This window comes from Nelumbo lutea, chromosome 2 (genome assembly GCF_056320005.1).
Source record: "Nelumbo lutea isolate HS-2025 chromosome 2, American lotus-T2T, whole genome shotgun sequence".
In the NCBI taxonomy this organism is placed as follows: Eukaryota; Viridiplantae; Streptophyta; class Magnoliopsida; order Proteales; family Nelumbonaceae; genus Nelumbo; species Nelumbo lutea.
In genome coordinates, this window is record NC_142685.1 from 50,194,523 (window position 1) to 50,218,120 (window position 23,598).

The 23,598-nt window shown below is 42.1% G+C and overlaps 1 protein-coding gene and 1 long non-coding RNA gene across 4 annotated transcripts; one reads left to right on the plus strand and one right to left on the minus strand.

Annotated features, from left to right (window-relative positions):
• The first annotated feature begins 4,332 nt into the window (after positions 1-4,332).
• LOC148870577 (uncharacterized) lies at positions 4,333-6,179 on the plus strand. Its single transcript, XR_016107972.1, has 2 exons — positions 4,333-5,328; positions 5,444-6,179. It is a non-coding gene; the product is annotated as an uncharacterized LOC148870577 (long non-coding RNA).
• Positions 6,180-10,113: 3,934 nt separating this feature from the next.
• Positions 10,114-14,400, minus strand: LOC148870578 (abscisic acid 8'-hydroxylase 2-like). 3 transcript variants are annotated; one of them, XR_016106665.1, is made up of 8 exons: positions 14,027-14,379; positions 13,513-13,831; positions 13,230-13,379; positions 12,646-12,894; positions 12,340-12,429; positions 12,012-12,197; positions 10,764-11,511; positions 10,114-10,573 (listed from the first exon to the last, which is right to left on the minus strand). XR_016106665.1 is itself a non-coding variant. In XM_088967799.1 (8 exons), the coding sequence occupies exons 1-8, from the start codon at positions 14,239-14,241 to the stop codon at positions 10,462-10,464; spliced, it is 1,440 nt and encodes a 479-aa protein (XP_088823925.1). In that variant the 5' UTR covers positions 14,242-14,400; the 3' UTR covers positions 10,114-10,461. The 3 variants fall into 3 exon arrangements, 2 of the variants coding, with proteins under 2 accessions (XP_088823925.1, XP_088823926.1); XM_088967799.1 differs by having other exon boundaries at positions 11,393-11,511; positions 14,027-14,400; XM_088967800.1 differs by lacking the exon at positions 12,646-12,894 and having other exon boundaries at positions 11,393-11,511.
• Between the last annotated feature and the right edge of the window lie 9,198 nt (positions 14,401-23,598).

Below are 23,598 nucleotides of genomic sequence, written 5' to 3' on the forward strand. Positions count from 1 at the left end.
CATGGAGAACTGTTTTGACCTCTGCAACCATATTGAAGACCTGATTAGGCGCGGTTATCTCAGCGGCTTCATAGACAAAAGTGAGAAGACAACCCAAGAGGAACGATGAGCGAATGAAGCTCGACAACTGCCGCCCCGAGGCCCCCAACCGGCGTCATCCAAGTCATATCAAGAAGAGCCACCGCTGGAGGGGAAAATAGCTCGGGTCGGAAGAGATATGCTCGATTGTGCAAGATCGACGACCAAGGTCATGGGAAGAGGCGCGGAGCATCTATCACCTTCACCAACGACGACCTTCGAGGGGTCCAAACACCGCACGACGACGCCTTGGTCATCATAGCTGAAGTGGCCAACATCGAGTTGTGGCGAATCATAGTCGATATAGGAAGCTCTGCCGACGTATTGTTCGAAGATGCATTTTAAAACCTCAGCATTGACAAAGAGCGACTTACACCGGCCAGCACCCCCTTGATGGGATTTTCTGGAGAGTCACTCCGGCCCATTGGGAGAATAACTCTTCCCCTCTTGGTTGGAAATGGCAATGCCACTGCGACGACCATGGTAGACTTCATCGTGGTGCATTGCCCCACCTCCTACAACGTATTCCTTGGTAGGTCGACCCTCAACGCTTTGCAGGCTGTAGTCTCGACATACCACCTTGCCATGAAATTCCCAACCAAATATGACATAGGGGTGGCATGCGAAGACCAAAAAACAACGCGGCATTGCTATCAACTCTCCTGCTGAGGACCATGTCCAACCGCCGAGATGCTGATGGTAGAGGCCTATGACCTACGTGATGAGGTGACGACACGGCGCAACCAACCCCTGCTAGATGACCACCTTTGCGAGGAACTTGTGCAACTATTGAGGAATAATGCCGATGTATTTTCTTGGTCGGTAGCGGACATGCCTGCGATCAACCCTGAAGTTATCACACATCGGTTGAACGTCGACTCCCGTTTATGGCTTGTGAAGAAGAAGAAGAAAAGCTGCTCGACGCCGACTTAATTCGAGAAGTCAAGTACCCCGATTGGCTGGCCAATGTAGTAATGGTGAAGAAGGCCAATGGAAAGTGGAGAATCTGCATCGACTTCACCGACTTGAATAAGGCCTATCCCAAAGTCAACTTTCCCCTGCCAAGGATTGACCAGCTCATCGATGCAGTAACAGGACATGAGCTTCTAAGCTTCATGGATGCCTTCTCAGGCTACAACCAAATCTGGATGCACCTGGACGACCAAGAGCGAACGGCTTTTATCACTGACCACAACCTGTACTACTACAAGGTAATGACCCTTTGGCCTCAAAAACACCGACGTCACTTATCAACGTCTGGTGAATGAGGTATTCAAAGAGCAGCTCGGCAAGAACGTAGAGGCATATGTCTTCAAAGCCCTCAAACGACCAAAGGATTTCCATTGGACAGAAGAATGTGAGTAGTCTTTCTAGAAGCTAAAGCGGTACCTGAGCTCGCCGCCCCTCTTCACTAAGCCGAGCCCAGGGGACGAGCTATTCCTCTACCTCTCGGCCGGAGATGAGGTCGTCAACTCAGTACTGGTTAAAGAAGTCCGGGTACAGAAGTCGATCTACTACACCAAAAAGGACCTCATTGGCGCAGAGACCCAGTATTCCAATCTAGAGAAGTTAGCTTTGGCCCTCATCACCGCTGCCAGAAAACTCAGACCCTACTTCCAGACCCACAGCGTCCGAGTACTTACCGATCAACCCCTTAAGCAGGTGCTACAAAGACCGAAAGTGTCAGGTTGCCTAGTCAAGTGGAGCGTGGAGATAAGCGAATTCGACATCGAGTACACACTCCGATCGGTGATTAAAGCTTAGTCCCTGGTAGATTTCATCACAAAATGTACCTTTACCACCGAGGGACCGGCCCCACTGCCCCTAGTATGGATTCTCCTTGTAGATGGATCATCAAACCAGTAGGGCAGAAGCGCCAGCCTTATCCTCCTTGGCCCATACGATGTGGTGTTGGAAAACGCCCTCAGGTTTGAGTTCAAGGCATCCAACAACGAGGCCAAATATGAGGCTTTGGTTGTTGGGCTTCGCCTTGCCTTGGACCACGGGGCCTGAAGAATCGAGGCCTTCAATGACTCACAGCTTGTGGTCAACCAAATCCACAAGCAGTTCGAGGCTCGGTCCCCCTCTATGGCAAGCTACCTACAAAAGGTGTAGGAGCTCATTTAGCAGCTCAAGCATTTCAATATTTAGTAGATCACTCGAGCTGAGAATGCCCTAGCTGACGCCCTTTCGAAATTGGATAGCTTGCCGCAAACCGACCTTGGCTCAACCATTTGGCTAGATACACTGGCCCAGCCGAGCATCGCACTAACAGCCATCCTCGTCCTCTCGGTGCATCATGGCCCATATTGGATGGACCCCATAATCAAGTATCTTCAAGAGGGCACTCCCCTAGAAGATCGAGCAAAAGCGAAGAGGTTCCAAAACAGAGTGGCTAGGTATTGCCTAATTCAAGGTCAACTCGATCGTTGTTCCCACACTCTTCCATACTTGAAATGTCTCCCTCCAACCGAAGTAGACTATGTCCTTAGGGAGATACATGAGGGCATTTGCTGAGATCACCTCGGCCTGTGCACATTAGCCCATAAGGCACTTTGGAAGGGCTACTTCTAGCCGATAATGAAGCAAGATGCCACCAAGTTATTTCGGAAGTGCGGTAGTTGCCAACGTCGTTTTAATCTCCATCACCGGCGTGCGGCCCCTCTAAAGCCGATCACCAGCCCATGGTCGCTCGCCCAATGAGGAATGGACTTCCTCGGCCCCTTCCCCACCGTGGTTGCGTAGAAGAAGTTCCTTCTCGTAGCAGTGGACTACTTCACGAAGTGGGTAGAAGCCGAAGCTTTGGCACACATCACCACCAAACAATGCCTGGAATTTCCTCAGGTAGGGAATTGTCTGCCACTTTGGTATCCCGTGTGTGCTCATCACAGACAATGGAACACAGTTCACCGACAAGAAGTTTGATGTCCTTTGTACCGACCTGAGGATTGATCACCGGACTACCACAGTACGCCGACCCTAGAAAAACGGACAAACAGAAGTAACCAACCACATCCTACTACACGGCCTGAAAACACGCCTAGATCAAGCCAAGGGAAGGTGGGTTGAGGAGCTACTGAGCATTCTCTGGGCTTACAGGACGACCCCGTGGACTGCCACTGGGGAGACCCCTTTCAGCCTAACCTACGGGGCCGAAGCCATGTTCCCCGTGGAGATAGCTTCCCCAACCCTTTGGACATAACTATTCAACGAGGGGTACAATGACGGAGATCTACACGTGGAGTTGGACCTAATAGAGGAAGCTCGGGACCAAGCACATGTAAAGATGGTTGCACAACAACAGAGGATAGCACGACACTACGATTCCAAGGTCAGAAGACACGAATTCAAGATAGGCAATTTCGTCCTTTGCATAGTCATAGTCCCTACAGCAGGAGAAGGAAAACTCGGACCAAACTGGGAAGGACTGTACAGAATCACCAGAGTCCTTGGACCGAGTACTTATTGACTTCAAGACCTCAATGGTTGACCGATACCGATGAGTTGGAACTTGGGAAATCTCAGGATGTACTACTAGTACACCTACAAGCAATGAAAGTTTTCTTTCTTTTATGCTACATCTCCAACCCCCAGACGCACACATGTCCACCGCACACACTACACATGCACATGCTAAGCCGCACTACCAACCGAATTGACTGTCGATCCCTAAATGGTCGAGCCCATCACGCCCATCTAGACAGCGTATCGCTGACCAAGCTACCGGACTCAGCTGACCAAGGCTTGAGGGCAGTCGAGGAACTCCCCAAACTACTGGCTCAACAGTTGAGCAAGCTGGGAAACGACTAGCCTTAGAAGGGCCCTAAAGGCTCCCGAGACCAGAAACTAAGCATCCCATGGCTGAGAGCATGGGAACCAAAAGATCTCGGACAAATACACCTTGGTCGGCACAAGACTGCGGACACCGAGGCAAAGCTCGGCTGGCTATGCCTCGGCCAACTACACCTCGGTCCGCACAAGACTAGGGACGCTGAGTCATAGCCCGACTGGAACAACCTGCTCGACCAACAACCTAAAATTGCATAAGTACGAATAGGTCGCCCAAGGCACAACCTGCCCTGGCCGGCCACACCCTAGCCAACGAAAGAAAATTGTATAACAAGACGCTGAGGCATAGCCCAGTCCGACACACACAATAGCCTGGCCAGACATGCTTCAACTGGAAAAAGAAAAAGGCACAAGTAAGGATAGCAACATGTGGTCAATAAAAAATACTAATATTCAAATCAAAATGGTCCATTACATCGTTTAAGGCTTGGCATAGAGAGCCCAAGAGAAGCCCTTGGGGTGTGGATTATGAGGTCCTAGGAAATGAAAATAAAGGTATTGCTAATTAGAGTCTGTGTTCTGTGGGTGCAACGGATGAGTACACCCTCGAATGAGAGGCAAACACGTCATCTCATCCGTCTAAACCATGAATTAACAAAGACTTTTTCTGTTACCAATGGTTCGGCTGGTTGAACCAACCACAAAACACTATTTAGCTTTTCCTTTCATCGGCAACCAACACCAACTGATGTCGGAGGCAACCAACTAGGGATTCAGCCAGGCACGACGATGATGTGATCAGAGACATTGTTATAATTAAGCTTCATAATGGTGGGAACGGACACAACATTGGCGGAAATGACGTGGCTCTTCTGGTCACTTTCCCGACACCCCAATACTGTGAAAGATGTGATGAAGGAAACAATCACGACACTTGACAACGACGAGCAGAAATCATTGGATTATGAAGCTCTGAAAGACTTGCCATTGTTGAAAGCTTGCCTGCAACGGGTTGGTGAGATAGGCCATGACAGTAGAGAGGCTGAGAAGAGAGAGAGAGAGAGGGTGTAGAGACGGGGGTTGATTGGTTGATAGATGTTCGGTGAGTGGTGGTATCAGGATACCCATTTGACCAGCGGGACGGAGGAGGGTCGAAACTGGCACTTTTCTGCTTTGATTTAAATGTGGCAGAGACGAATGAACGACGTCTGCCTGCACTAAACACCATGTCCATGGAGTCCACACTCATGGCCTCATGGCTTCTCATCTCATTGCTTCTTTACCATGGCTTGCATTTTAATTTTATGAAATGGCTCTGCTTTGGGAGAGGGCTCATGGGCGGGAGGAGCTCCACCAGTCAATTTTTGTTTGGCTGCATTAGCAAATGCCTCTGCTTCGGAGAGGGCTTATGAGCGGGAGGATCTCCACCGCCTGTGCCATATTCTTCTTTGTATTTTCCTGGTGAGTCTCCCAGTCAAGCCCATTATGCATTGTAGACTTTCCCATGGCTCACTCTTCTTCACTGATAACACGGTGAAGGCCAAATCGGGCTCACTCTTCTTCATTGAGTTTGTAGGGAAGATGGAGGAGGAAGAGCAGCAACTGTACAGTGGAATTTCAGTGATGTAATTTCGTGTCCGGAAGATCTCATTTCTTTCCACAGATGCCGACTATACAGTAGAACAGCCGAACGGGTAGGATTCAAATCATCCAGCCAACACAAGATGAAGAAGAGAGAGAGAGAGAGAGAGAGAGGAAAAAGAAGAGGGAGAGGAAGAAGACGTATGGACTAGAGGCGGGATGATTTGTCCCTCACCGCTGATGGCTTCGTCGTTCACAGGGGCGCCGGTGAGCTTCTCACTGTTGGAGATGTGAGAGTTCGAACTTGTGTGAAGAGAAAATCTCAACTGAACAGAGTCGATTGATGGTCAAACCCTCGTTATCATTACACAGTCTACACTCGTTCGACGTGGCTGAACATGATTGGTGAGTGCACTCGTCGGGTGCACCAGACGCGGTCTCTGCTAATTAAGGATCTATTTGTTGTAAAATGTGACAACTCCAGATATCCTGCTAAAATCAAAAGCTCGTCACTTGCCAAAACTTGCTACTAAACTTGCTTCATATTCAGTAGGACATGATCATATAAAGGATTTCTTTTCCAGTTATTTGGGTGCAGGGCTCCTTCAGGCATTATTTCTGTTTGAATAATGAAGCAAGGTAGTCCAAGAACACCATTTATTGTCTTTGAAATAGACAAATTTAGCTTTTATCATACTTCATTCAATGCTTTTAATTTTATCTTATTAATCATTGTTTTTTGGTATTAATTAACCCTATTTATATCTATCTATCTATCTAATATATTTATACTGTTCATCAAACTTCCAACTTTGGTTGATTGCTAACCATTCGGATGAAACCAATTGATTGGTTATTAATTTTTTAGGTTCCATATCTTTTCGGCACCATGGTCAGATCCTATTACAAATGGGGTCAGGAAATTGGAGAGCAAAGTTGATGTACTATCTTAAAAGCAAATATTGAAAGGTAGAAGAATGGTGTTCTTGGACTATACCTTTGTCGCCACTGGTTTGCCTCCAATTCAAATTCAAAGTAGAAGAATATGAATAGTGAAAAAAGAGAATTAAAATATTAGTATTTTCATAGCTTTAGCCCTCACCATAATGTTAGTTGAACCGAGTTGAACTTAAAATGTACATTTCTGAAAGTTCAGGTAATTAAGCGGCACGTTTGAAAGTTTTGGCCCTAAAGTAGAAACTACCTCTCAAACAAAGGCAATTGATTTCCAACTTTGAGATAAGCAATACGCACCAATACAGATCGGCGTTTTCTGCGCACGTGTGTTTATTTTCAAATGGGTGCGCCTGGCATGATTTGAACACAAAAATAAATTCTTTATATTCTAGTGTCCAATCTCAAGAAATTTATACAAAAAAAGATATTAATAATAGAAAAATTATTTTGGTACTTAATATTTATAAATTTTAACATGACATGTATCTTAACATTTTATAAATTCTTGATTAATGTTTTACTCTAACTAAATAAAAGTATATATATATATATATATATATATATATATATATATATATATATATATATATATATATATATATATATATTTGATTGGTACAATATTAATAAAACTTTATGACTTCTATGCATCATTTCTTCACATATACCTTTAGAATATATATTTTCTATGTATCTATACATTAATTATGGCTATTTTGATCTTTAAAATAATGTTATTAACATATTTATGAAATTTATATGCATTTTTTGGCGTATCCATATTTTTTCGTTTGTATCCATGCATTTCCAAAGTGTATCCATATCTGTATCCGTATCTGAGTGCTCCGCTACAATACCCGATACTGATACTTTAATTTTTGTCTTGTCCAAATTGTTTATATCAGGCTTTTTATTGCACTACGTATATGCTGAAAGGGTAAAACTTTGCACCTTTGTGTTCATAAACAGCAGTAATGCTAGGGAAGAATGACGGTTCAGCCTAGGATCAGAATTTTTTAGCTCAAAATACAGTTGTAGTAGGTGCTAGATCAGAATTCATGTCAATTTACGGGCAAGCATTGGTGTATAGAATGTGGGATTTTGATATTTTGAATGTTAATTTATAACTCTGTAGTGAAATTCAGAAATCTGCATTGGGCAGCAAATACCTTAAGAAGACTGTTAGAACCATGCTTTTGCAGTCCCAGCAGGACAGCAAATCTCAATTTGGGCAGCTCTCATTCTGGCCGCAAATATTCCATTCCTTAGCGCTTTCGCAGTTTCTATCTGATACGGATATATAGTCCTTACAACTTAATCCTTTTGGCGATTCAAACTTTCGGCATGGGGTTAGGCTCTGATTCCTATAGTTACGTGCTTGACCATATATGCCAAAAAACTTTGATTATTGAAACACGTCAAGCCTTACTCCCTAACCTTTTGGACCATGACGCATTGAATGTAAATTAGTTTTCCCAAGGTGCAATGTCCCGAAAAAATTTATTCAGAGAATCCTTGAGCGATGATCCTCATAGGGTTCTCCTCACATAACTTTACAATACATCCCAGTTGTACTTCGGTAATATCTCTCATATTTGTGTGTTTTTAATGATGTGGAGATGTTTCTAATACACGGTGGGATCTGCTGTGAAGTTGGTGTGTGGTGTACCATGTAGGAGCAAATTCCAATTCTTTATAGTCTAAAGTTCATTATGTGGCGGTGTTGGTATTGTAAATTTTTTTTTTTTTTCTTTATCATAGAATTGTTCATAAACTCTTTGTAAAGGATGTCTTAGGCTCAGTTTGGGAAGAGTACAAATACATATATAAAGTGCAAATTGTATTTATACTTGTTGTCAAGGATGGGGCTGAGGGCAATAAGGTAAATCTGTTTCCTTTAGCTGAGGCCGATGTATCTAACCTTAGAGTATGAGATCACATATCAGAGGCCTTAGATGTTATCATAGGGGCGGAGACTCCAACGGTCAAGTTAGTCAGGTGTATGAGAGGGGTCAGAAGAGGCCTGACATTAGGGTTCATACAAGGTCCCTTGAGAACTAATAAATAGGCGAGCAAGAGTGAACAAGATAGTTTTACCTGGAGAGGAGCACCCCTATTTATACTTGACCTTGCCTTGGGAGTAACTGGAGGTGGTTAGCAATGGGCGGCCAGGATTGCATCCAATCGATGCCACGTGGCGCCATCCTAGCCCTTGCAACATGCGCCAATGCGCCTATATCAGTACTCTTCCCAAACTGAGCTAAGGAAGGTTAACTATTGAAATTGATTTTCTTAAAAAGATTTCTTTATGTAGTAAAATAAAAAAATTAGTACATAGAAAAAAAAAGACAGAAAGAAGATCCAAATGATCACAACCAAAAAGACCCTAAATGCCAACACCAAACACACCATTACAACCCAAAGAGGAAATTCGGACCAACAAAAAAAGAGAGGCCTATACCAAGAAAACTAGAACCAAAGACATCTCTACAAAGGAGAGAGAAAAAGAGAATACCAACAAAAACCCTCAGCTAGTCTTTCCTAATGAAGCCACTGAAAACCAATTAACTCATCAAACTTATTAGAAAGGAAAAATGTGAATAAATGACACCTCATCTAGAAATGCAATTGAGGCGGATAATAATCTCCCATCATCATCATCATCATATAGATATTCCTTAATCCTTCAGTGCAAAAGTCTTGTCCGTTTTGTCTATGAACTTAATACTTGGGAGAAAGAGTTTTGGTCAGTTTAGTATTCCAGGTGGAAAAATGTACAGAAGGCTTATTCGAACTAAACATATACTGGTTTGGTTTTGGAGTCAAATTTGTGGACCGACTTTTCATAATAAGTTGTCTCTTCCATATATTACGTATTCTGAATCACGGTCTTATCCACGTTTTATCTCTAGGTACATTCGTACCAGTCTCCACTCTCCATAACTTGTTGAACTGAACGGGTTTACTCTTAAAAGCCACAGTTATTTCGCGAAAACTAGTCCCCACTCCATATAAGATATAACTACTCCTTGCATGGATAAGGGAAAAAATTCTCGAACCAGTGGTTACTAGACACGCAACGGAGAGCGCGTTCATCGAATCTGTCGCTACTTGGAAAATTAAAAAGGAAAAATTTTGATAGTTTGAAAGTTGAAACCCCTGTGAAGCGTGGTCCCTGGGTCCATAAAGCCAATCACGGGATGCAGACAGTAGAACATACTTTGATACTTCGTCTCTGTGTAGGTATGTACAGTTAACCCAGACCCTCAAAAAATATTCAGACACTAAGAATAATATTATAGAACTACTTATGAGCAACTTGCAATCGACCCCCATAAAGCCAATCACGGGATGCAGACAGTAAAACATACTTGATACTTCGGCTCTGTTCCACACAAGGACTCTGTAAGATACCCTTTAATCTTCATTACCTTCGTCTTCTTCTTCTTCGTACGTTACATGATGCACAGAGTGTCTCCATGCAACTTATTGCACGCTCATCCAGTAGTCGTCCGTTACTATCTCAGATCTTCCTGCTCTTCATTGGTATTCCCTACTCATCAAAACTTGTTATTACACGAATATTGCTCTCCTTTTTCTTCTTTGAAGATAAAAAGAGAAAAGAGAAAAAAGAAAATATGATCGAGATAGAAATCTAAGGACTTTGAGAGCTACTTTTTCCACATTTCACACCACACACATTTGATCTTGAAGAAGAGGAAGAAAGCCGCGATTAAACTTCTTATTTTGCGAAGCACGCTTGCAAAAATAATTTACAATTTCTTTTGTTTCTTTCATTCATTGTTTGTCCGCATACACTGCACAACTACACACCACACACATCTCTAGTTTGCAAAGAGACACACCCCCACATATAAATGAACTAGAAAAAAAAAAAAAACCCAGAATAATGAATCAATGGGCGGGGTTGACATTAGTTGGACGGCCTCCCGCCGCTAACCTGTGTCCGGTGACAACTATCGGAGATCGGACCATAGTCGACGTCGATACCCATCATGCCTCGCTCTTTCTATGCATTGGAATTAGGATGATCCATCAGTCCATCACATTGGCGTTGATGGAGTTTACCCTTATAGGCAATCCTCCTTTCGGCACAGGGAAGGGGCCGTATTGAATTTCTTCATCGTCTTCTCCGGCAACCTTCCACCTGAAAATTTTTCGCATCAGAAGTCAGTCAACAAGTGGCAACTTAATAGGTCTAAATCTCTATCTTCTTCTGATGATGCCAACAGTTAGACCACTATTTGGGGGGCATGGAGGGTGTGGGTCCCAACCAAAGAGAGAGAAACGAGAAGTGATGTGGCATGAGAGGCGCAAAAAAAAACCGTGGTACTCACTCACTGATGCATTATGCATCATCACATATTTCCTTTCCCAAACAGCTGGCGATTGTGCCGTGACACCTCCCGATAGGATTACTTATGGATTGGGCTGCTGTGGACACGTGTCGCGCTAACAGCTGCCCTGCACAGTGCGCCTCTTCTTCAGTTTTGGCCTGAGTCCTGAGATGAGGCTTCTCCCTCCTGACCATCCTTTTTCCCCAACTCTTTCAAAAAGGACGTGATTTGATATGTAATCGTTATTGTCAATTTTAGTGTGCACTCGATGTCGTCGATGCTGACGACAATGGAATCCCGATATCCTCCCATATCTAGTGGGTCCCCTCCTTAGTCCAAAATTCCTTAAAGTCATCAAGGATATATACACACAAAAAACAAGTAATCCTTATCATTTAAAAGAAAAATTATAGATTTTCCCCAAACCCGAAATATCTTGCCACGTAGGCAAGGTGACAATACTTCTATCCTATACGAGGTGACACCTGTTGGCTCCGTGCATGAGACCACGTTTCTAATAGAACTGAAAGTGGCCCTTGGATTCTGATCTCCCATCTCTATTTTTGATTTTGACTCTTGGTCTTCTTAACTCAAAAAGATTCCAGAGAGAGAGAGAGAGCGAGCCCGACCTGTACGTGGTGGTGAGGTGGTGGAGGAGGACGAGCATTTCAAGCTTGGCCAACTCACTGCCTGGACAGGAGTGGATACCGTTCCCGAATGGCATGTACGTATTAGGTTTGGGTGGCACCTGCACCATCACAAAATATTTGAATCCCAAATTTTGACGAGAGAGAGAAGAATTGGAAAACTTTTTCTTTGGTTCCCAACATGGCATAAAAGTCAATACATTGATAGACAGAACATTAGACTGAAACATGATGTGAACCAGTGATGGATGATAATTCCAAAGAAACTTGTACAAGTGTGATGTGTAACATTCAGAATCACGTCACGTGATCTGATCTACTACTTCCTTTTCAGACATTTCATGATCAGAAAAAATTAATAAATAAAAGAAGAACAAATGGGGGACACCCAGATAATCGATTTTTCATTGCTTATCCAGTAAAAACAGGACGACTTATTCCAGATAATCTACTTTTTTGTTTTGCCCATCACTATGCACTGTACAACACGCCACCCAGTTTGAAGAATCTTGCTGGACTCTGAACGATAATATCTGTGTTGTGTTGTGTTGTTTCTAAGAGAGAGAGAAAGAGAGATCTAGGATATGGTTTGCTACTTCACCTCAAATCTTGAAGGATCAAATTTTTCTGGCTGAGGAAAAAAATCTGCACAGTGATGAATGCTTCTGAATAGAGGAAGAACCTTCCATCCTTTGGGGATTAAATACTCTCCAAACTCTACGTCTTCAACGGCTTCTCTGAACGTGAATGACAAGATACTCGCTCTTCTTAGAGTCTCTTGAATCACCTGAAATCACTTCTTCTTAGTTAATTAAATTCCTGCCTACTTATTTATTTGATAATAATGTGTTTGTGGGAGATGTTTTATTATTAATATATTTTTCATCGAGAATATTGAAATAACCATTAGATCTTTCTATTGGGATTACCCGGCTAGTTAACTGCATCTTTCTCGTATCACCCCACGTCAATCTACGATTCCCTTCGATTATTCTTCGTCGAATTCCTTCTTGTTCCTTCTGCATATATTAATCATCTCATTTTCGATCGGTATAAATCTTTCTTCTATATAATAAAGACAGAGAGAGAGAATGAAAGCTATATCTAATTCCTTGTTTTCTCTTCACGATAACCCAAATGAGAGTTAAAAAACTCGTAGTTTTAGGAAAAATGGTAAAAGGTAAGAAAATTAAAGAGAGAAAGAGAAGGTGGGGGGGGGGGGAGAGATGTTTTACCGTAACAGCTTCTAGGAGTTCTTCATTGTCATGCAAGTACTTGAGCACCCATGTGAGCACACTTGCAGTTGTGTCGTGAGCAGCAAATATTACTCCAATTATATTATCAGCAACTTGAGAGTCGCTAAGATGATTCAATTTGTCATCTTTAGACCCCAATAACACTCCCAATAAACCCCCACCTTGCTTGTTGCTTTCCCTTCTCTTCTCTATCACTCTCTTCAGAGTGTCGTTGAGAAGCTTCCTTGCCTGTGTTTAGTCATCCAATAATTAAAACACTACATCATTTAAGTCTTTAGTTTTGTTCTAGCTGTTCGATGTAATGTGGTACTAAAACAGCCCACATTGACCCTTAAACCCTATTTGGTTTGAAGGAAAAAGTAGGGAAAGGAAGGGAAACGTTTACAAAACTTGTATAGGTTTCCCCATCTTTCCCTAACTTTTCCTTCAAACCAAACATAGTATAAGAGTAATAATTTTCTTAAGTGAAACAAAATAAATCCCAAGTTTGGGTGAAACTGCGCCTTGTCAGTTCTTGCACAAGTACCGTTCGAAGACAGAGTTGAGAGGCCCACCGTAATTACCTTTATTGCTTTGCTAAATGGAGTTCCGGGGAGGCTGAAAGGCATGGAATTGTAGCCTTTCTCCAAGCAATGATACAGATTTTTTATCTGCTCAGTCTCGACCTCCCAACCGCCACCAAATGCCGAAAGTATTGCCACATCAAAAGCAAACTAGAAGAATGAAGAAGAATAATAGTTAAAGCCGTTCTCTCTTTACAGTTGTATCTACTAGATAGTGAGGAAAAAAAAAAAACAAGTGGTTTTAGAAGATGAGTCTCTGTAATTAATTTGAAGACCAAATTACCTTCTTCATCTCTTGTAGTGTGTTGACAGTTTTGTTCTCCCAAGAAGGAAGAAGTTTAAGCACAATCCGCTCGACATCAGAGACAGATCCTCTTAAGGCAGATGGAAGAAAGGAGGATTGGACCAACTTCTTTATCTTAGAATGATAGTCTCCTTGATGGAAGAATAGAGCCTCAGGTCCTATCATATTCTCCTTGCTTGGTGGATACGTTGGCTTAAACAAATGGGCTCGAGTCACTAGTACAGCTTTCGCTGCTTCGGGGCTTGAGATCATCACACAAGGACATCCTAATATGTGGGTCTTAAATATGTCACCGTACCTACAATACATTAAAGAAACATGGAATAAACAAAACAGACGACATTCTCTAAACGGTCCTCGATCGCGCGGTGAGGAAAAGAAAGTCCTCGAAGAAGATAGTAAATATCAACATTAAAATAAAATCTGAAAACGAGAAACAGAGGGGACGAAAACGTGATGTTTAGAGGCTAGCTGGTTATTGCATCTCATTTACCATTTCTGCCTCTTGGAGAAGAAGGTATTTGGGTTTTGACTGTAAAGCATGAGCGTTTCTCCTATGTAAGGCCAACCCATGGAACCAGGTGGTAGGTGTTTGTATCTGGATTGACGCCATTGAAAGAGGTACAAAAAGAAGAACCAAAGGAGAGATACGAAGAGAAGAACAAGGGAAAGAGTGTTTTTAGTAGTGAGTGGTAAGGAAAGTTGCATAGTATATAGGAATGGTGGTGGTGGTGGAGGAAGAGCTAGAGCTAGGTAGTGGCCAACACTTAGTTGATGAATGATGATGGTGATGAGTGAAGGAAGGAAGGGTTATGATGAGGTTGGGGGGAAGGATGGGCCTCCTAACTCCTTTATATAGAGGAAGAGGAGGGAGGGAATAGTCGGAATACCAATATATATATATATCTCTATATATATATATATATATATATATATATATATATTCAGACATTCTTCACCGCATTTCTGGGAACTAAAGGAACCCAACAGTCCAACACCTCTCACTTTTTACCCTTTTTAACGTAGCTTAATTTGCCTTGCCGTCTCACAGTTTAATTTCCCGGGGCGTTCTCTACTTCTCTAGTAATACCAGCCAGTAAATGACCAAAACTGCACTGCACGGCCCGCCCGCCCAGACCACTGGACTGGGCTCAGTAATCCAATATTCCAATCCACAACACCATGCACCTTTACCCAGCCTATCCCCAATCGTTCCTTCCACCTCGTAGCTCGTAAGCGGTTGTTGTTCAGTAATCTGGTCTGGTCACTCAGTCCCATTCCTGGCTTGCTGGGCCCTGGAAAACCTAGTCCCACGTGACCTACCACTACCATTATCATGGGCAATTCCCAAACAAACGTTGGTTCGGGGTTCATCCGTGCTATTCCATCTTGGCCAGACATTCAACGAATTGGTGTCAGTTGGGAGTTGGCACCACTTGTCGCTTCTTATGGGGTAACTAGCGGAGTTGGAGAGCGCTATCTTGCTTGCTCCTCACAGTACGCACCTCGTAACGACCTCACAGTCCTATCCAATAACATCTCTATTGAATAACAATACAAATTACGAGAGATGTTCCCGATGTGCGGTGCTGCGAGGAGCACACCTTAGCACCGTTTCTACGTGTCGCAAATGTCACTTTATGGTTTTTGCATTTACGACAGGACGACACCCGTAGGAAGCACGTGTGAACGTTTTGGATTCGTGTGAATCCAATTTTTAACCAGCGGCCAGCAACGCAAGAAAACTCCGGCACGTTAACGATTCTTCGACGGTGGCCGTTTCGATATGTTCCTGCTGAGTGCTGACACGATGGCAAGCCTGCATACAACACGTAGCAGACTGGCAGTTTTCACCAACAGCTGTAATTCCTACTCTCTGGAAATGCGTACGAAATTGGTTGGCTGACGTTTTCCAAAGCAAGATGAAGACACCACTCGGTTGTTGACAAGTGTCAATGAGACGTGGCCACCTATGAATGTCTCATGGGAATGTGGCCTTTATGGTATCGTATGAAGAAATGATACGGTATTGACGGATCAGAATGGGCGCATCATAGATTTACCCTGATTTGTCTATCATAATGAAAAACTTATATCCGTATCATAAATTTCCCATGGGATTGGGATATTATTATTATTATTATTACGCATTTTCAAAAAAAAAATTATTTATTATAAAAAAATACAAACTGGCCTAATACAGATTTTTGAAATTCACTTTAAATCTATAAACATTTAAAATGTCAAAATCCCACATTTTATACACCAATGCCAGATCGTGAATTGACATCCATTTTCAATGTGAATATTTTTGTGATTCTAATAAACTGATCACCAATCGTTTGGAAAACAACATTTTCTTAAAACAATATAAAATATAAGTCTTTTTTTTGATAAACTGATGAGTTTATCATATAAACTCATATAAACAGTGAATCTCAAACAAAATAATATAATATATAGATGTAGTTGCCTCACACTTGAGTTTCTCAGGGTCAGAAATCCCTTTAATAAATGTTTGGTCACAACAAAACCATACGAGAACCCGATGAGTTTAGGAAGCAAAACTAAAATAATAAGATTGGACATGTCCATTTTGGCCAAACCAGGGAGAAAATGCCAATGGTCATTGATATTTCACAAAATGGAAAATAGTGGAAGAGTTAAAGTTCGTGGTGGTGGAGGTATTCAGATCGCCTTGTGATGTGCTCACGTAATATTTCTCTTCAGTTTCTTTTCCTCCTTTCTGTCAAGAATTTTGTTATAATTAGAAATCAAAGTCTACTAAAATATAACAAGCAACAGTGAAACCTTTGTACCTCAAATAATTGAACTTCTGAAGCATAATCCAGAGCTAGATGACAGTGCTCCATCTTGAGGTCTTCAATTTTCTTCCATGTATTGCTGGGCCTATCAAGATGTCTAGACTAATAATAAAATAAAGTTGTTGGTATGCATAAAGTTAATATATAGAAATTATGTATTTAAATGTGATTGGGGTATAAGAAGTTGCTTCAAGTAGTCAGTGACACGGTAACTGATGAATCAATTTTTTGTGTTAAGTACCTCATCATTTGGTCTGCTTTCAAGTGGTCGATGATTCAGAGGACAAAGTGAACATTTGCTGGATGAGGACCTGGATGCCGAGCAGACCAGGCTGAGCTGGGGGAAGATTAGGTGCCGAGTTAACTGGGCCAAGCTAGGCAGGTTAGGTGATGAGTTGACCAGAGTGCCAATCTGCCTATTAGGTGCCGAGCTGACCAGAGGGTTGAGTTGTCTATTAGTTGCCGAGCTGATTAGAGGGTCGACCTGCCTATTAGTTGCCGAGTTGACCAGAGGGCCTAGCTACCTATTAGTTGTCGAGCTGACTAGAGGGTCCTGCTGGATTGATTGTAGAGCTTTGTAGTTCTTTAGAAACCTGCAAGGAATCAATGTCAGAGGACTCAAGGTGGCGAACCCAGCGAGGTCGCTCTGATGCTTAAGTTAGTACTCTCATAGTAGACTACGAGCTAAAAATCACAAGGAATGAGAGGTAGAATATGCTTACTTGGCCCCCTATGCCATTGGGGTTGGTGCCTTTATATATGCATTGTTTGGCGTGGGCTTCGTGCACCGCATCCGAGATTTCTGAGAAGTCGTCTAAGTGGTCCAAGATTCCCTGAGGCAACCATCATGCACATTGACCACCCTCTAGATCATTCGGCATGTGGGCCAACTTCCAAGGATTGTGGGAGTGTTAAGATATGCATGTCGAATTTATCGGCGAGCACGTCTCGTAGGTTGCCAGGTCTGCTCATGTGCCAAGCCACCAAGTCGCGCCTGTGCTAGGCAGCTAGGTGGGACAACATCAACTTGGCTAAGGTAAGTTGTTGCCTAAGTTGTTACGGGTGTCACCTAATTGTTCTGAGGTGCCATGTGTCACAATATCTTTGGAGGGCCAAATCCACGTAAATTGCTCCTTTTGGCCTGAAATGACTAATTCGATGAGATCGTAAGCGTCGATTCAATTCCTTAGGCTCTGGGAGCGACTTGCAGTCCACTCTCCTTACCCTGGATTTTGCCCATGCCGAAGAGGCGATTGGGTCTTATGTGGTGCCGAAGTCTTTGCCAGTTTGGTACTTTAGCCCTTATGCTCTAGGAGCGACTCGTAGTCCACGCTCCTTGATCTTTGATTTTTCCCATGCCGAAGAGGCGACTAGGTCTTATGTGGTAACGAGGTCTTTTATCAGTTTGGCACATTAGAGCTATGGCTGTGCTGCATCAGCCTCGTTAGTGACGCCGGTTACCCACTCCTACAAGAAGCTACTAGGAGCTCGACCTATGGGGGGAGCACTACTGACTTTAGGTCACCAGCTCACACGGGAGCCTTGGAAGGCTTGACTGGAAAGGGCGTCCATGCAGTCTATTGGCCGCCTACTCCTGCAGAAGCCACGAAGATCTCATCTTTGTAGAGGGTACCTCGTGAAGAGGACTGATGATGATTTATCCGAATTGAAATAAAGTTGGTAGAGCTGCTTAGTCTGTTGGCCATCAACTTCCTGCATAGTCTTTGAGTTCATAAAAAAGGGAAACTAGAAAGGGAGAGTTTTTATTTTCCAAAAGGTGAGAACTTAGTTTTCTGGAAGAAGAGGACTTAGCCTTTTGGAGGATGAGAACTTAGCTTTTTGTAGCGTTCCCATAGACGATGCCAATTGATGAATCAATTTTTGGTAGATGTATCAATTTTTTGTGCTAAGTAACTCGTCATTTGGTCTGCTTCCAAGTGGCCGATGACTCAAAGGCCGAATTGAACTTTTGCTGGATGAGGACCTGGATGCCGAGCTGACCAGGCTGAACTAGGGGCAGATTAGGTGTCGAGTTAACTGGGCCAAGCTAGACAGGTTAGGTGACGAGCTGACTGAGTGCCGAGCTGACTAGAGGGTCGAGCTGCCTATTAGTTGCTGAACTGACCAAAGGCCGAGCTGCCTATTAGTTGCTGAACTGACTAGAGGGCCTAGCTGCTTATTAGTTGCCGAGCTGACCAAAGGGCTGAGCTGCCTGGTGGTGAGCTGGATTGATTGTTGAGTTTCGTAGTTCTTTAGAGACCTGCAAGGAATCAATGTGAGAGGACCTGGGGTGGCTAACCCGGCGAGGTCGCTACGATGCTTAAATCAATATTCTCATAGTAGACTGCAAGATAAAAATCACAAAGTATGAGACCTAGAATATGCTTACTTGCCCCCCCCCTCCTCTGCCCTTGGGGTTGGTGCCTTTATATAGGCATTGTTTGGCATGGGTTTCACGCAACGCATCCGAGATTTCCGAGAAGTCGTCTAAGTGGTCTGAGATTTCCTAATGCAACCGCCATGCACGTTGACCATCCTCTGGATCGTTCGGCACGTGGGCCAACTTCCAAGGATCGTGTGAGTGTTAGGATATACATGCCGAATTTGTCGGCGAGCACATCTCACAGGTCACTAGGTTGCCAGGTCGCCAGGTCGCAATAGGGCCAGGCCGCCAGGTGGGACACCATCAATTTAGCTAAGGCAAGTTGTTGCCTAAATGGTTACAGGTGTCACCTAATTGTTTCGAGGTACCATGTGTCACAATATCATTGGAGGGCCAAATCCACCATAATCAATAACCATCAATGTTTGTTATGTAGAAAGCTTCAATTGTAGGTTCTCTACCAAAAAATGCAAGAAGCACGGCATAAATTAGGAGAAAAATAGCGAATTACAAATGAGGAAGTTTCTGTTAATTATAAGTAAGGGTTGAATTTAAATAGAAATTCTGCATCAAGTAAATAAGTTAAACAGAAACATTTTCCTCATCTTTTGAAAAGACTAAGGTTAACAAATCATATTTCTATCACTTGATAAACATTTCAAAGAACCATTAATAAAGGTTCTTGTGTTTCTCTCCTGTCCTTTTCTTATTGGATGACCTCAATATTGCCAGTCCCCACACGAAGAGCTTGGATGATGTGGTCAATGCAATTTTGTTGTTATGCCCTACTTATCTAAGATACTTGAAGAGTAGTCTTGTTCTTTCTTACACTTGTCAATTAATAAAATACATTATACTGATAATATGGCCAATGCAGACTGTTGATCAAATGGAAATGACCTTGACCGTTTATTGTTGTTGTTGTTACCACTTCTAATACAACGCAGACTGCTGAAGTGAGTTTCCATTTGGCTTCCTATATTTCCCAAACATGTTACTAAAAATGAAGATGAAGATTTTCTTGAAAATAAAAGAAAAATACCACTGGCCATAGTTGACCATGCAATGTCTAGACAATTAGATATCAAGATTCAAGGCTGACTGCCACTTAAGTATTCCTAAAAATATGGTTTATTTTGCTTTGGTAAAAGTTTGCCTTATTTGTGAAAATATAGCACAAGTACAAAAACCAGCCTTCGCACATCAGAACATGATAACCAAACAATGAAAAACAACTCCTGTTGGTAATGACTCTGAAGCAGTTGACAGATCTAGGTACCCAGCTGAAAGAGATGCTTATATTCCTCAACTAATTAACTTGTATATAAATAAAGGCAGAAGAAGTTTTGAGAAGAATTAGGCCCTATTGACTTTTCAGGTTAATATTATAATAACCATTTTTGTCTCATAAAAGTGTTGATAACTTTCCTAAGATGAGAAAGTTAATTTATCCACCTAGACCCATGAAAATAAATTTTTCATGGACCCCACATAAATCAGAAAAAAGAACATGAATTTCTTAATCAATAGAATCCACCCCTCTCAAAATCCCAAAAACAAACACCCCTTTAATGCCAATTTATACCCACTGAAGATACCCCATAAGTTTCAAAAAGAAATTCTGCCATTTTACTGAGAGGCTGAACTGGATTACATACACATTCTGTAATCAGGATAAGATGATCAACCTCTTCTGCCATCGATTGAAATGACAATAACAAAATCATCTTACATGTATATTAATCAAACTAATTCCAAAAATGATGGGATCAATTATATCAAATAACATGACATCTCACTGTAGAAGTCTGGATTTGTGGAGGCCCATGAATGCTCTCAATGCACTAAGTTAGGACAGCAGTTTCATCTGAACTTTAAATGTTAAAGGGGCAAAATGAATTATCTCCTAAACATTGTTAAAATGGTGCAGTGCCACAGATTCCAATGCATTGGATTTGACAACTGGGGGTGCAACTTAGGCAGGTTGAGTTGAACTTAGGTTTCAATCCAAGCCCAGCACACACAAGCGATCCAATCTTGAGCCCAGACTAACCTGAGGTAAAGCCTGAGTTGGCTAGCCCAAGCCAGACCCAGATATTTTTTATTTGTTCTTTTTTTTTAGAAAAAGATGCAATCTCAGCACTTCACTGATATATAATATTTTACATGGCTGTGGATAGATGAGTCATATGAGATACATGCAAAAAGATGGGCCAACGAATTTGACTTTCTAGTTACATATTAAAAAAAGTAGTTGTTGAGAGCTTTGAGGAGCAACCGCTGGGCTTGGATCTAGAGCTTGAGCCACAAATCAGAAGTAGAGGTGCCACTTCTGAAAAAAGAATAAAACTTAATATATCAGAACACGCAAATCTAAATTATGAAATGAATAAAATATTTAAGAAAAAAGGCTATTAGCTAAATTTTGTAGTTTCGTGTTATTGCCCCGAAGGTTGTAGCCTTGTAGGTTCAAATGTACATAATCACAACTTACTAGTTCAATCATCAAATTCAAGGTTATTTCATCAAAGCATAACAAGTCAATAATGCGAACCCAGGTAACCCACTGGGATAACATTTTATATATGTGCATGTTATACATCATATTCATATTTATATCCATATTATACAGAGGAAAGAGGGAGGTCGAGAGTACCCTCATCTCAACGCTCACATAAACCTCCCTCTCTTCTCATTTCTCACATATGTGCTTTTTTGTTTTTAAATTAAATTATTAAAAACATTATAACACAATAAGACCCCCTCAAGTCTTAATTTTCTGTAATAAAATCTATCATTACCCTCTCTAGTCAATGCTTATAACATCTTCCTTCAATCCCTGCCTTCCTCTTAAATCTCTTTGAATCCTCTTTTGACTCTCACTAATAAAGTAGGGGATAAATTAGATGGACTGAATTGGATTGAGGGCCAACCCAAATCTAATAACCAAATTTAATTACGAAAAAAGAAACACACACACACAAAAGTTTCTATGTGACCTCCCTTGGTCCTAGCCTTATCTCTTTATAAAAAAGAAAATGTCGATGATGGAGTGAAATGGTATTCTTGTCTTCATGGCTGGCATTTGGCAAAACGCGAAAGAGGAATCCAACATTCCTTTGGGAATTACTTTGCTGGAATTCAGGGGAAGATGGTCTGCTGGTTAGCTGGAGTTTGTTCAAATGTTGACATTGGTCGTTGGAGGTTTCTACTCAACTCAAGAGTCCCGGATCCAATTGGGGAAAACTGAAGATCAGGAAAGATTCGACAACTTCGACTTTAAGACAGTAGCAAGATTTATTGTTAACCTGGTGGGTAGATTGGGCATTGGCGGATGGCCCTACCTTCGTTCGGTTGAGACGTTAGCAAATAAAATGGAGATTTTCCAAGTTACAGTAGACGAAGATGTTATCAATTTCCGCAGTATGTGTGTGATAAAGTCTCCCCTGCTCCTAGGTGGTTCTTCTGTCCCGTCTCCACCCTCCACCCTCCACCCACCACTTTGGGAATGAACGATGGGTTCAAACGTTAGTGGGCGGTCGGACTTGGTATACAGCATACACAGACTGTCTTAGCTTTCAAATGCAACAACCTATGATGATGTCTTTATCCATTATCCATCGTTTATCTGAAAAACAGTATAAATTCAGCGCCACATAGCCATTTCCCTCCATGCCATTCAAAATGTTGTTTAGTTAAATTATTTATCAAATAAATGTTTTTCCACAATTGTGTGAAAAAAAAAAATAGACATTTCTCTCAATTGATGTTTTCCCCAAATATTAAGGGGTTTTTCACTATTCAGAATAGCCTTTAATGGCGCTGGCTGCAAAAAATTAAAAAATAATAATAATAATTGTTAAAAACTTTTCTCAACTATTTTTTCTTGTTTTTCAAGAAAGATATCTTACAATAAAGGACAATGAAATTAAACAGGCCCAATGTTGTGTTAGGTGGTAGTGGTTTTATAATTAGCTTTATTGTGGCATGTTTAATGTCATCTTGGCCTAACCTAACTTTATACATTCATCCGCAATTAACAGCTGGTGTGGTGTCCAATCACTGTACAGAAATTAAAACCTTTTCTTCTGTCCCAATACCTTACTTAATTTCCAAGTTTCTGATTCCGATGAACTCAGCTCATGGCTAAACCTGTTCATGGGCCAGGTAGCCCGACGGGTTGGCCCGACCCGATCCTCAAACGGGTTTGTGCATAGATACTAGCCCGCGGCCTTGATCTCGGGCCTAAAAGCACAATTCCAACAGTTTTATGGGTCAGGCTCGGGATTTGCTATAAAAGCTCGGCCCAGCCCGACCAAGTGTAACCTATTCTAAACCTTAGCTGAATAACCCTTTCCTATTCCCACTCTTCAGTCTTCATCTTCTATCTTCTCTCATCACTCTCATTCTCAAGAATTGGCGCAAACCCAAACAGGCAACCACCGTTCTCAGTCTCAGAGGTGACACGCAAGCTCAGGCACAGGCTTTCTATGAGGGCCATGCTCGGGCCCAAGTTGTAGACTCGTTGGTCAGGTCAAGCTCGGGCTCGGGCTCGGGCCTCAAAAATCCTGTTAATGAAAAGCAAAAGCTTGACCTGAGCCTAGTTCAACCCGGCACATGAACAGGTTTACTCATGGCCACTGTTTGAGTCAAGGTTTTTAAAACATGACCGACCCAAAATGGAATCATTTTAGCCGCTGGTTCTCAGGTCAAGTGGTCTAATTGTCAAGTTCAAATAGATGGCTTGTTCTGGTTTTAAAGAAATAAAAACTTAAAATAAAAAATGGTCAAAAACTATTGTCTAAATCGATGGTGTGATTGCCTAGGTCAATAGATTGTTGACCAAATCAACAAATT